This window comes from Rattus rattus, chromosome 1 (genome assembly GCF_011064425.1).
Source record: "Rattus rattus isolate New Zealand chromosome 1, Rrattus_CSIRO_v1, whole genome shotgun sequence".
Classification (NCBI taxonomy): Eukaryota; Metazoa; Chordata; class Mammalia; order Rodentia; family Muridae; genus Rattus; species Rattus rattus.
This window is the reverse complement of record NC_046154.1, coordinates 37620834-37633999: the sequence shown is the minus strand read 5'-3', so window position 1 is coordinate 37633999 and position 13166 is coordinate 37620834. Positions and strand designations below refer to the sequence as shown.

At 47.1% G+C, this 13166-nt stretch overlaps 1 protein-coding gene across 8 annotated transcripts in view; it reads right to left on the bottom strand.

Moving 5' to 3' along the window:
• The window catches only part of Ccdc30 (coiled-coil domain containing 30), a 76011-nt gene that overhangs the window by 5091 nt on the left and 57754 nt on the right, over nt 1–13166 (bottom strand). For all 8 annotated transcript variants that reach the window (XM_032899144.1, XM_032899140.1, XM_032899143.1 and 5 more), the window contains 4 exons: nt 11502–11614; nt 4378–4519; nt 1790–1926; nt 1370–1484 (listed from right to left, as the gene is read on the bottom strand). In XM_032899144.1, coding sequence (XP_032755035.1) covers nt 1370–1484; nt 1790–1926; nt 4378–4519; nt 11502–11614 — 507 coding nt within the window. The remainder of the gene's footprint in view (nt 1–1369; nt 1485–1789; nt 1927–4377; nt 4520–11501; nt 11615–13166) is intronic.

Here is a 13166-nt window from a genome sequence, read left to right as displayed (position 1 = left end):
TGTGGGTTCCAGGAACTGAACTCAGATCTTTCTTTAGGCAAGGGCTACCTTACCAGTCTAGACCTCTTGGTTGTTGTGGATGTTGTTCAGTTGTTGTTGTTGAGACAGCCATGTACCCCAGGCTGACCTTGAAATCCTTAAGTGGCAGAAGTTAGTCTTGAACTCCTAACCCTACTGCTCTAGCCTCCTCTGTTCTGGGATTACAGGTGCGAGCCCCCATGCCCAGCCTCCATATAGTCTTATGACTTGTAATCCTTGTGTCTGCCTTTCCGAACTGGAATGAAGATATGTGAAGACATGGACTCTCTTGGTGCTCCAGGACCAGGCCTAGTTCCTGGAGTTAGCGGTTGATGAATGAGTGAACTGAGTGAGAAAGAACTCACTCAAGCAGACAGAGAAACTATTGGCAATCAGGTCACGTAAGCTGCAGTTCTGGTGATGACTAGGAAACACCTCATGTAGCTTAGAAATGATCACCTTTGTGAGAATAAACAAGATGCAGGTCTTCTAGCCATAGAGACAATAGCCAGATCTGTGGGAGCATCTTCTGAAGGGACGTCGTGCAGGCGATCACACCAGGGAAAGGAGGAAGTAGCCTCTACCCCGGATCTATCATCTGATTCTGCTTACTGAAGTCACACTCTTCACCAGCCAGGCTCTGGACCTTGACCGAGCCCATACTATCCCGGCAATCCTCCTTGGCTACTTGTCTGTTTGAATTTGGAACGTGCTTGTTTTTCTCTGACTCAATTGCTCTCCTCAGCCTTGACTCATTAGCAGACTAAACTGGCTTCTCTCAACCTTCTCATGCCTCACTCAGATCTGCTGTTCTTTTTCTCCAAACAGGGCTAGAACAACGCTGCAAACAGGCTTGTTCAGGAGGAGGCGTATCTGAGAAAACATTTAGCATCCATTCATTCTTAAAGCACTCTAAAGTCTGTCTGCAGAGATGGTCAAGTATGAACTATACCTGTCCACAGAGAGTCATGTATGAGCTAGGCCAGTCCTCAGATGTGGTCACAGATGAGCTACGGTTCTTGCCCTCTGAGACCTGACTACTAGGTCACTGATCTAGAGCAGGGAAAAAGGCAACAGCGATGTAGCACATTTAGAAAGGTGCTTGGAGGCATACATGGATGATGTTGGATTACACAGGATAGAAGTGTTATGAATGTAGGCCCAGTGATGAGCAGGGCACACCAAGATCAGTCAGGGGTCTGCTGCCCTATGTGCCCAGGGAGCCACTCTGCCACTGCAGACCATGAAGCCAAGAGCGGGGTGTGGTTCCAAGAAGATAAAGCTAAGTGAAGGCAGAGTGAACCAGCGAGCCAAACCTTAGTCGGGACCCAATACGTAGTGCACATCTTACCTCTTCTCTGCGGATCTGGATGCTTCTTATAATTTGCTCCAAGAGGCTAATTTGCTGCATTAGCCGGAGGCAGTTCTCCTGCAACTGCTGGTTTTCTTTATCCAGTAAAAAGGTCCTAAACATGGCACAAATTGAAGGCATAGCTAGAAACTGTTTCCCTCCCTTCCTCTCTTCCTTCCTGTCTGTGCAGGGATCAAACACAGAGCCTCATGCATGCTAAGCGTGAGCGTTTATCGCTGTCATACAACTCCACACTCCTTTTTCCTCCATGACACTCTCTTTGATGCCACAGTGGCTGAAAACAGAAGACAGCAGAACATGACTCACAGGTGGCCGAAAGCACTCCAGTCTCCGGAACCAGCCATGCCCTGGGTAGAGAGACCCTTCCCCCGGAGCTCAGGGGCCCTCCACTGCACCTACTTGCTCTGGAATGCAGATATTGTGGACTTGTTGCTGCAAATCAGTTCTTCTTGATTGGTGACTTGTTCTAGAAGCTTCCTCTTTTCCAGGAGGAGGATGTCATTTTGGGTCATGATCTGGCCCTGGAACACTTTCTCCTAGGGAGAGGGAAAAGGAGGTATAGACGTAAGAGCTTCAGCCTGTGCCCAGGTCTTAACAGTAACCCCAGTAACTCGTGCTTTCTCTCTCTCTGGCCCCCGGATCTCTTGGCACATGTTTGGCATCGTCCTTAGTTATACTAGATGCCTTCCTGTGTGTGTTGTTTAGGGAATGCACACATTCACGATGAAAACTGCCTCGGCACTCAATCTCCAGGAAGAAACAGTCGCCTTCCCAGTGTTTAATTCCAGCAGGTATTAAAGCACCAGCAAGTGCAACAGAATTCTGTGCTCTGCACTGAAATCTTCTCCCTGGATACATCTTCATATGCTTTGTGGATATTTTGTTGTTTTGAACAGAGACTTGTTATATATCCTAGGGTGATACTCTTGCCTCAGACTCTTAAGGACTGGCTGTGTTCTCTTTTCATTCATCCATTCATCTATCCATTCATTCTAAACAACATTGTGGGTGTGTACCACAATGTGTATACGCTAAAGGAATCAGTTCTTTCTGAGGACCCTATGCGTCCTGGGGGATTGAATTTAGGGCTAACAGCAGGCTTGGCATCAAGTGCCTTAGTACCTTACCCACTGGGCCATCTGGCTGGCCTAGTTATATTCATTTTCAGGCAGAGGGAGAAAGATAAGAACTTAGCCTCCTCACCATACCTTAGACAAGTCAAATCACCACACACCTAGTGGCTTTGTGTGGCAGGAGTTTATTTTATTACAGTCCTAGGAGGCTAGAAGTCTGGAATTAAGATGCTGCCAGGGTTAGTTCTGGGGGCCGAGAAGGTCTCTCTGTCAGTACTGGAGGCCAAACCAGGGCCTCGTGCATGTCAGGCAAGAGCTCTAGTGTTGGGCTACATTCTAAGCCTCACGGGAACACCATTCCAAGCCTCCTCCTGTTCCATGATTGCCAGGCATCCTCCATGCTCTCTGGCTTACAGACACATTCTTCCCTCTCCGCCTCTGTCCTCATGGGGTGCTCCTTCCCGTGGGATGTCCCAGTCTCAGCCTCTGCCACTCCTCGTGCAAAGATGCAGGCATACTGGACTTATATTATTATTATATTAATAATATATAATATAATATTATTATTATCATTATTATATCAGACTTAGAATCCACTCGCATTCAGGACAACCTTGTTTTAATTGACCACACCTGCAAAGACTGGATTTCCAAATTGCCAGGTTGCATCTGATATTCTATGGAAGGACATGAATTTGAGGGACACTGTCTAACCAAGTTCATGTACACATACACACAAAAGACTATTTTTCAAAAGGTTTATTTTTAGTGTGTGTGTGTGTGTGTGTGTGAGAGAGAGAGAGAGAGAGAGAGAGAGAGAGAGAGAGAGAGAGAGAGAAATACATACAACATACATCGCTGGTACCCAATAAAGCCAGAAGAAGGTGTCATAACCCCTAGAACTGGAATAAAGGATTGTTATGAACTACCACAAGAATTCTGGGAACCAAACCTGAGTCTTCTGTAAAACCTGCAAGTGCTCTTTTTTAAAAAAACACTTTTATTTTATTATGTATCTGAGTACACCACTATAGCTATCTTCAGACACACCAGAAGAGGGCATTGGATCCCATTACAGATGGTTGTGAGCCACCATGTGGGTGCTGGGATTTGAACTCAGGACCTCTGGAGGAACAGTCAGTGCTCTTAACCACTGAGCCATCTCTCCAGCCCTGCTGCAAGTACTCTGAACCCCTAAGCTATCACTCCAGCTTCAGGACTGATCTTTCCACTTGAAGGTGAGACAATTATAAATCACCACCGGGAATATCTTCAATATCCTATTTGGGTTTGCAATCCTAAAAGTCTTGCAGGTCCTTAAGAGTTTCCTCACATTCGAGCTGCTGGGGCGAACTCAGTTAGTACAGTGCTTCCTTTGTAAGCACGAGGCCCCGAGTTTGATCCCTAGAACCCACTTAAAAATCCAGGGCATGGGGGTTGGGGATTTAGCTCAGTGGTAAAGCGCAAGGCCCTGGGTTCAGTCCTCAGCTCCAAAAAAAAAAAAAAAAAAAAAAAAAAAAAAAAAAATCCTGGGCATGGCTGTGAGGATTGTAACGCCAGCAGTAAGTGGTAAAGAGGCAGGCATCCTTGGGTGCCTGTGGTCAGCCAGGTAAATCTCTCCGGTGAGCACTAGCCCAGTGAGAGAAAGGAAGCAGGCGCACTGTGCTGTGGGGGATGACCCCTGAAGTTGTCTCCTGACCTCCATGTGCACCTTCATACAAGCAAGCATGCACACATACATCAATGTGCGCACATACGTACACATGCATTAAAAATACAAAGAATTCCTCACACGGAAGGGTGGAAGCAGAAACAGAAGCTGGGGTTGAGAGAAGCCATGAGTGACAAACGAGAAGATGAGTGTCCGTTCTCAAACTGCCAACCACCAGTGGGGTTACTGCGCTTTTCCCTCACCATCTCAATTTTCTGTTGCAGTTTCCCAGTTTCATCTTCAAGTTCTTTAATCCTCTTATTCCGTATCTCTAACTCGAGAGTCAGACGGTCCTTGACCTTTTGAAGCTTGGCTTTGTGGCAGTGGTGTTTTTCTTTGTAGTTTCTGTAAAATCAAAATTCAGGATAAGCACGCTGGAATACAGGTAGGACCTATTGATCTCCTTTGGATATGACCTATGGACCTTGAGTGAGAATGCTGGCCCGCCTCGCACCTTCCTCACCTATGTGAGGGATGAGTCTAGAATAATCCCCTCTCTTCAGCCAGCCCCAGGAGCTCAAGCCTCTGGCTTACCTTGGTTGGAACTGATGACTCTCCAGTGTCTGAGTTTAATTTAGGAAACTCCTGGGCTTTGGATTCCTGATGTAGGAATTCTGAATCCTGCCCCACTGAGGAAAATTAGGTTTTTCTAGCTCCTGTCTACACTGTAGTGTTCTGTTTTGAGACAGGGTCTCACCATATAGCCTTGGTTGACCTGAAACTTTCTATATAGGCCAGATTGGCCTTGAACTCACAGGAATCCACCTGCCTCTGCCTCCTTCCTCAGTGTTGAGCCTGAAGGCATGTGCCACCATACACAGCCTATACTCTTTGCATTTTAAAAGTTTTTCTTTCATAGATTTACTTTTAATTTTATTGAGTGTATCAGGGAAGAGGGAAAATGGGTCAAAAGGGAGGGATTGAGGGAGGGAGGGAGGGAGAGAGAGGGTGGAGGGAGGGAGGGAGGGACGGAGGAATTTGGATTCCTCCAAATCGGCTGGTATGAGGTCTCAGTGCTTCTGGTTCTGGCCTCCGTTCTGATTCCCTCAAGGCAGTCTGGGCACCCTGCTTATAGATTGTACTGGAATATATCTTTCTTGAAAGGAATCCATGGCCACTATGTGCTCCCTGAGCGTCCCGCTTCTCCTTCAGGTTACTCCTGCCTTGTGTAGACCTTGAAGGTCCAGATAGAACCAGATACTGCTTAACACCTCTTCCGAATGTTTAACTCGAGACTTACTAGATGATATCTCTAAAAGTTTTTATTATTTTTCTGTAACGTATATGTGGTGGTCAGAGGACGACGTGTAAGAGTTGATTCTCTCCTTTCACCATGTGTGGGTTCCAGGGACCGAACTCAGAACATCAGGCTTTATGACACGTGCCTTCCTTTTCCAGCCGAGCCTACTGGCTGGCCCTCAATTTTATTTTACCATTACAGAGTCCATGAGATTTGGCTGAGGAAGGGCTGTCTTATAAAATAATGAAATTATTTTTCCTTATAGCTAGATTTCTCTAGCTTTCCTTGTGTCTACATAAACCCATGTACAGTTGGGCTAACAGAATGTAAGGAGGAAGTGTGCCTTAAAAGAAGCCGCCGTGAGCCTGCCCCTCTCCCTGCTTACTCACTGAAAAGGTGGATTGTAGTGAACTGTCTTCAGCAATGTGGAGAAGTTCCACATGTTAAAGTCACGAGATGCAAAGCCAGGTGGCTGTGGCATACCAGAGGCAGACAGATCTCTGAGTTCAAGTATAGGGTGAGTTCCAGGCCTACACAGAGAAACCCTGCCAAAAAACAAACAAAACCAAACCAAGCCAAACAAAAAACTAAAACCGATCAACCAAAACAACAAAAGACCACAAGCTGCTGGAGCAGCAGCAGGACAATGGAAGCCCCAGCTTCTGACGCAGGGAACCTCCATGTTGGTCATGGACTGCTTATGTCTGCATTGTCAGATAAGAGAGAACCCTGCACACACCGCATGCCTCTCTGTTACTTCTTTGAGGCAGAGACTCACCATAGAGCTTAGACTGGCTGGGACTCACTATGTGGCCCAAGCTAGCCTTAAATTTGTGATCCCAGGGCTGAGGTTACAACAGGTATGTGTCACCATGTCCAGCTTTTTATCTCCAGCTTTGTGAGTGTGTGTGTGTGTGTGTGTGTGTGTGTGTGTGTGTGTGTGTGTGTGCGCGCGCATGTGCACGTTTCCATGAGTATGTGCAGGTATGCATAAATGTGCGGGTAAGTATGGAGGACAAAGGTCAATGTCTGAGGGTTGTTCTCCACCTTGTATTTTGACCTTGAACCTGGAGCTCACCCATCTGACAGAGTTGACTGGTCAGTGAACTCCAGGGGCTGTCTGTCTTCTGCATCTCCCTCAGTTATAGATAGGCTTATTACATAGATTCTGGGGACCTGAACTCGGGTCCTCATGTAACTACTGACTGAGCTGCATCCTGGCCTCTGAAGCCATTTATATTCAGGTTTTCATAAGTCCCCTAACTAATGGTACTCACTATAGACACTACATTCATAAACTTGCCACAGACCTATTTCTATCCATGATACCTACTACATAGAGTGAAGTACACACTTCTTTTTTTAAAAAATCTTTTTAAAAAAGATTTATTTTATGTATATGTGTAGTACACTGTATCTGTCTTTAGACACACCAGAAGAGGGCATCAGATCCCATTACAGATGGTTGTGAGCCACCATGTGGTTGCTGGGAATTCAACTCAGGACCTCTGGAAGAGCAGAGGGTGACTCTTAACCACTGAGCCATCTGTTCAGCCCTAAACACACACTTCTATAAACTGCTTTCAGTTCCTAAGATGATGATTCCCTCCCATAACAATCTCCTTTTCTGTTGTGCTGGGGATGAGTGGTGGAAACCATTCCCCGGTATCAGCATCCTGAGGAGCATGAGAGATGGGGCATCTCACAGTACATACAACCTTCCTATCCTCCTCTAGGTCCCCCAGGTGTTGACAGTGATGGATTTTTGATTTCCAGACAATTTTCTCACAATGTGGCCCAGGCTGGCTTTGAACTCCTGACTCTTCTGCCTCCACTTCCTGAGTGCTGAGATTATAGGTGTGGGCCACCACAGCCAGTTAAATCATGATTTTTTTTTTCTAAAATGTTGTGCTCATGTAGCCCAGGGTAGCCTTGAACTTGGCTACATATCTGAAGCTGACCTTGAAGGTCTGCTCTGCTGCCTCTATTAATCTGTAGCTAACGGCACAGGTCCGTGACATCACACGCAGTGATGGTCTGACATCATCTGACACACAGCACATACTTTCAGAAATCCTATTGTCCTGGCTATTGATACCCAATCTTGGGCTGGAGAGTTGGCCCAGCAGTTAAGGGCACTGAATGCTCTTGCAGAGAACATAGGTTCAATTCCCAGCACCCACAGGGACAGCTCATAACCATCTATAACTCCAGTCCCAGGGGATCCCAGGCCCTCTTCAGACCTCCAAGGACACAGACATGCATGTGGTGTACTAACATACATGCAAACAAAACTCAATACACATTGAATGGGTGAACGAACGAACGAACGAATGAATGAATGAATGAATGAGTTAAAGTCCCAAATCTTGAGCTTCCCAACCAAACAGCTGCTACCTTGCCACTTAGATTAACCAAAAACTTGTTTTATTTTGAAAGGAAAGGAATAAAGTATAGAGAAACTTGGGAAACAGCTGACTCCCAATATGTTTAGTATTGTCATGTTTTCTGTCTAGTGTGCACATGTGTATCTGTGTGTGGGTTCATGCACACACGATGCCAAACAGCCAGGGAGAACCAGGAGGCTTCCCTGGCTACTGCTGTCTGCCTGGCTGGCTTAGATACTGGTGTGCTCTGAGGTTCTAGGTCTGCTTGCCCAAAGGACGTGCGGCTTTCCTGTCCTGCTGACTGTGTTAACCACCAGCCTCATGAGGTAGCACAACACTTAGGGGGAAACTTTCAGCTTGTGTCTAAGCAAAACCAGATCCCTTATTTTATTTTATTTTTTTTTTGGTTCTTTTTTTTTTTGGAGCTGGGGACCGAACCCAGGGCCTTGCGCTTCCTAGGCAAGCGCTCTACCACTGAGCTAAATCCCCAACCCCCAGATCACTTATTAATTGGGCTTCAAGAAGGTGAGGAAATTGTTCCTCTGGAAAAGCAGTTGGGACACATGTAAATACAAGATTTATCTGTAAAGTTCAGGACTGGGGTCAGGGAGCCAGAAACAAAAATGAACCTTGTGCTTTGACATTTCCTTCCATCGCCCTTCATAGATCTGTGTTCTTCAGCCCTGGATACATGTTAGAACTGTATCGTGGGGGTTGGGGATTTGGCTCAATGGTAGAGCGCTTGCCTAGGAAGCACAAGGCCCTGGGTTCGGGGTCCCCAGCTCCGAAAAAAAAAAAAAAAAGAAAAAAAAAAAGAACTGTATCGGATGCTTTGGGAAACACTGGTTGGTTTTCATAGATTGTGATTATATTCATGTATGTAGGGACCCACGCACGTGCTGCTGGGATTGAAGTCACTTTCCTAAAGGTCATGCATAAAAAATGTGGAAAATTATTCAGCTTCACAGCCATTGCACACATACGCACACACACACACTCACACAGCTTCACAGCCATCACACACACACACACACACACACAGCTTCACAGCCATCACACACACACACAGTTTCACAGCACACACTCACACACACACACACACTCACACAGCCATCACACACACACACACACACACACAGCTTCACAGCTCACACACACACTCACACACACACACACAGCACACACAGCCACACACACACACACACACACACACACACACAGCTTCAAAGCACACAGCTTCACACACACACACACACAGCTTCACAGCCATCTCACACACACACACACAGCCCACAGCCATCCCACACACACACACACACACAGCTTCAGCCATCTCTCTCACACACACACACACACAGCTTCACAGCCATCCACACACACACACACAGCTTCACAGCCATCTCACACACACACACACACACACAGCTTCACAGCCATCTCCACACACACACACACACACACACAGCTTCCACAGCCATCACACACACACACACACACACACAGCTTCACAGCCATCACACACACACACACACACACACAGCTTCACAGCCATCTCACACACACACACACAGCTTCACAGCCATCTCACACACACACACACACACACACACACACAGCTTCACAGCCATCACACACACACACACAGTTTCACAGCCATCACACACACACACACACACACACACAGCTTCACAGCCATCACACACACACCACACACACACACACAGCCACACAGCCATCACACACACACACACACACACAGCTTCACAGCCATTGCACACACACACACGCACACACACACACACAGCCACAGCCATCACACACACACACACACACAGCCACAGCCATCTCACACACACACGCACACACACACACAGCTTCACAGCCATCCACACACACACACACACACACACACACACACACACACACACACACACAGCTTCACAGCCATCACACACACACTCACACACACACACAGCTTCACAGCCATCTCACACACACACACAGCATCACAGCCATCTCACACACACACACACAGCTTCACAGCCATCTCACACACACACACACAGCTTCACAGCCATCACACACACACACACAGCTTCACAGCCATCTCACACACACACACACACACACACACAGCTTCACAGCCATCTCACACACACACACACACAGTTTCACAGCCATCACACACACACTCACACACACACACACACACACACACAGCTTCACAGCCATCACACACACACTCACACACACACACACACACAGCTTCACAGCCATCACACACACACACACACACAGCTTCATAGCCATCACACACACACACACACACACACACACACACACACACACATGTGCGCACACACACGCACCAGTGGAAAGACCTGGCGGTAAGTACACATGTAACTAACGGAATGTGTTGAGCTGTTGCTCAAGTGAGGCATGAAAAGAAGAGCATGCAGAGTGAGTCCACTTAGAAATTCTGGGGACTGCTGACGGCACGGCAGTGCTTGCCTGAGGAAGACACAGGGGACACAGCTGCAGACGGACTACACACGGGCAGGAGAGACGCTAGCAGTGGGATGTGCTCTGCATCTTGATTGAGGTGGGAGTTACATGTATATACACGTTTGTCAAAATGCATTGAATTGTGTATTAGTCTTTTGGACATGTATTCTACAAATGTCAAAAGCAAGGATGTGGGAGGAAATTTTCATCAAGATCCTTTCCCCCTTCAGAGGAGACATGGAGAAACAGCAGCTTCTCCATCATGGTAGCAGCAGTGGCGGGATGCTTCTGGACGTTTGCCAGGGCACTAACGAGGCATAGTGCTGTTCAATCATGGACCCTGGAGCCATTCCAAAGGGAATCAGGCCTGGGGTGGGATGACTGGCCAGCCTAAGCTTTTCAGACAGCACTTTCGCGCTATGTGCTCCTTGGCGCCAACTGCTGGTCAAGGCATGAAATTACACTGAGTAAAATAATGTGGTTTCCCAACCACCCCAAGGGGCATGCAGAATTCTGTAGCAGGTTGGTACCAGCATGTTGGCACTGTTTGTGGATGGCAATGAGAATGCAACTTGGTCCTGGCCTCAGGGAGGTCCCTGGAAGGCTCTGCTATTGAGGCAGGTAACACTGCAGTCAGTGATCAGTTAGGACTTTTGTGCTCCCTGGATCTCCCTGGATCTCCCAGTATGATGTCTGGTGTCCATACTGTCTAGGCTGACGAAAGGAAGTAAGAGACAGCCTGGAGAGACAGCTCAAGGCTTAGGCATGCTCGTTGCTCTTCCAGGGGGCACCATTTCAGTACCTGGTACCCACATGGTGGCTTACAACCACCTGTATGTAACCCCTGTTCTAGGGGTTCTGATGCCCTCTTATGGTGTCCAAGGACTCCTGCATGCACATGTAAATGCATGCAGGCTCACACTCACATAAATTAAAAATAAATAGTAACTACTGAAAACCCTTGAAGACAGTGAGAGGGTATACTTGGGGAGAGCAAGATACATACAAACAGAGTTCCATGAATAGTTAAATCCCTCTTCTTGGGAAGGAATTGGGCCCCACACCTTCCTTGGAACAGTGTGTAGATGGAACTGGGGAATCACACTGATGGCCCCAGCTGTGTGATTGCTCTGGGGGCTGCTCGCAGATCAGTCCTCTGTACCCTGTCTCTCCACAGGGAACCTGCTTTGTTTACCTCACGTGATCGCCCAGTTGCTCCAAAAACTGCCCGTGTTCATGCCATAGAGCTTCCTTTTCTTGCTGCAAGCTAGCGAGTTTCTCTGACAATTCCTGGTTGCTCTTGACATACTGAAAAACATGGCGGAGGAAAAGGACTAGTTTGTGTCTGTGCAGTCAAGTCCTCACATAAACTCCAGAGGGCAAGATATGATGAGCCTTAGAAACTGGCTTGGTTTGAAGTTTTGGGGCTTGCAGGAAGACCTGAGTTCTTTCACATGCTAGGAGCTGACTCTCTCATGCCGCAGAGACCCAGGAGTTCCTGGCTCCGGACCCTTCCTGACCTCAGCCTATGTGTCCCTTTGGCTGACTGTTTTTATCCTTTAAAACGACCTCTGAAACAAACCAGGAAACAGAAGTGTGGTGTTCCCCTGTGTTGTGTGAACACTGTAGCAAAGTGGCCGGATCTCAGGAGGGATCATGGAAACCCTAGTCCGTTTCTAGTTGGGCAGAAATTCTGCAGGCCAGGGTGTGGCTCAGCTGACAGAGTGCTTGCCTAGCATGCGCTAAGTCCAGAGTTGGATCCCCACCCTTGCACAAAACTACATGTACGTATACTCTTAGCAACTGGTCAAGAGCATTTTCAGCTACATAAAGAGTTTGAGGCCACCTGGTCCTATGTGAGACCCTGTCTCAAAGAAAGGGGTGGGGGAATAATCCCCAGAGACCCAGCCTTGCCACTGGGTCTGAAGTCTTGAGGGACTGAATCTGACCTAATCCATGAGGTCTGATAAAATAGTCTCTACATTGATTGTGTCAGAATTGAGTCAAATCAGAAGATACCCAGCTTCTGGTCACGCAGAGGCACGGCTGGCTTGCCCACAGGCAGAAAGCTGCACATCTTGGGCGTCACAGTAAACACTCTAGTGTTTACTGGTGTGATGTGAGCATAGATGAGAATGGAAGGCAGCTTGCTTTTTTTTTCCCCTAAAATTTATTTATTTATTATATATAAGCACACCGTCACTGTCTTCAGACACTCCAGAAGAGGGCATCAGATCTCATTACAGATGGTTGTGAGCCACCATGTGGTTGCTGGGAATTGAACTCAGAACCTCTGAAGAACGGTCAGTGCTCTTGACCATCTTAAGCCATCTCTCCAGCTCCAGTAGTTTGCTTTTTTTTTTTTTTTTAAAGAACATGAGTGCAAAAACTAAAGAAAATCTCTTGACTTTTGACCCATAAGGTATTTGGATCTAGAACTGGCTTCAGTAACTAGAAACTCTAAGTGGCGATCCAAGCTGGTTAGATTGGAGGGTTCAGGCCAAGTATCCCTTAGCCAAAATGCTTGCGATAAGAAGCAATCAAGATTTGGGGATATTTGCAATTACATGATAAGCTACCTTGGGAATGAGGCCCAAGTCAGAGACACACCTTATTCACATCACCTGTAAGTATTGTTTCTTTTTTCTTTTTTTTTTTTCCGGAGCTGGGGACCGAACCCAGGGCCTTGCGCTTCCTAGGCAAGCGCTCTACCACTGAGCTAAATCCCAACCCCACCTGTAAGTATTGTGATACTTCTGTGCACCTGTATTTGGCCTACCAATGAGGTCAGGGATGGCACTGTCCACATATGGCGTCATGCCAGCATTTAAAACATGTCCAGCATTTGTGTGTCTTTGTA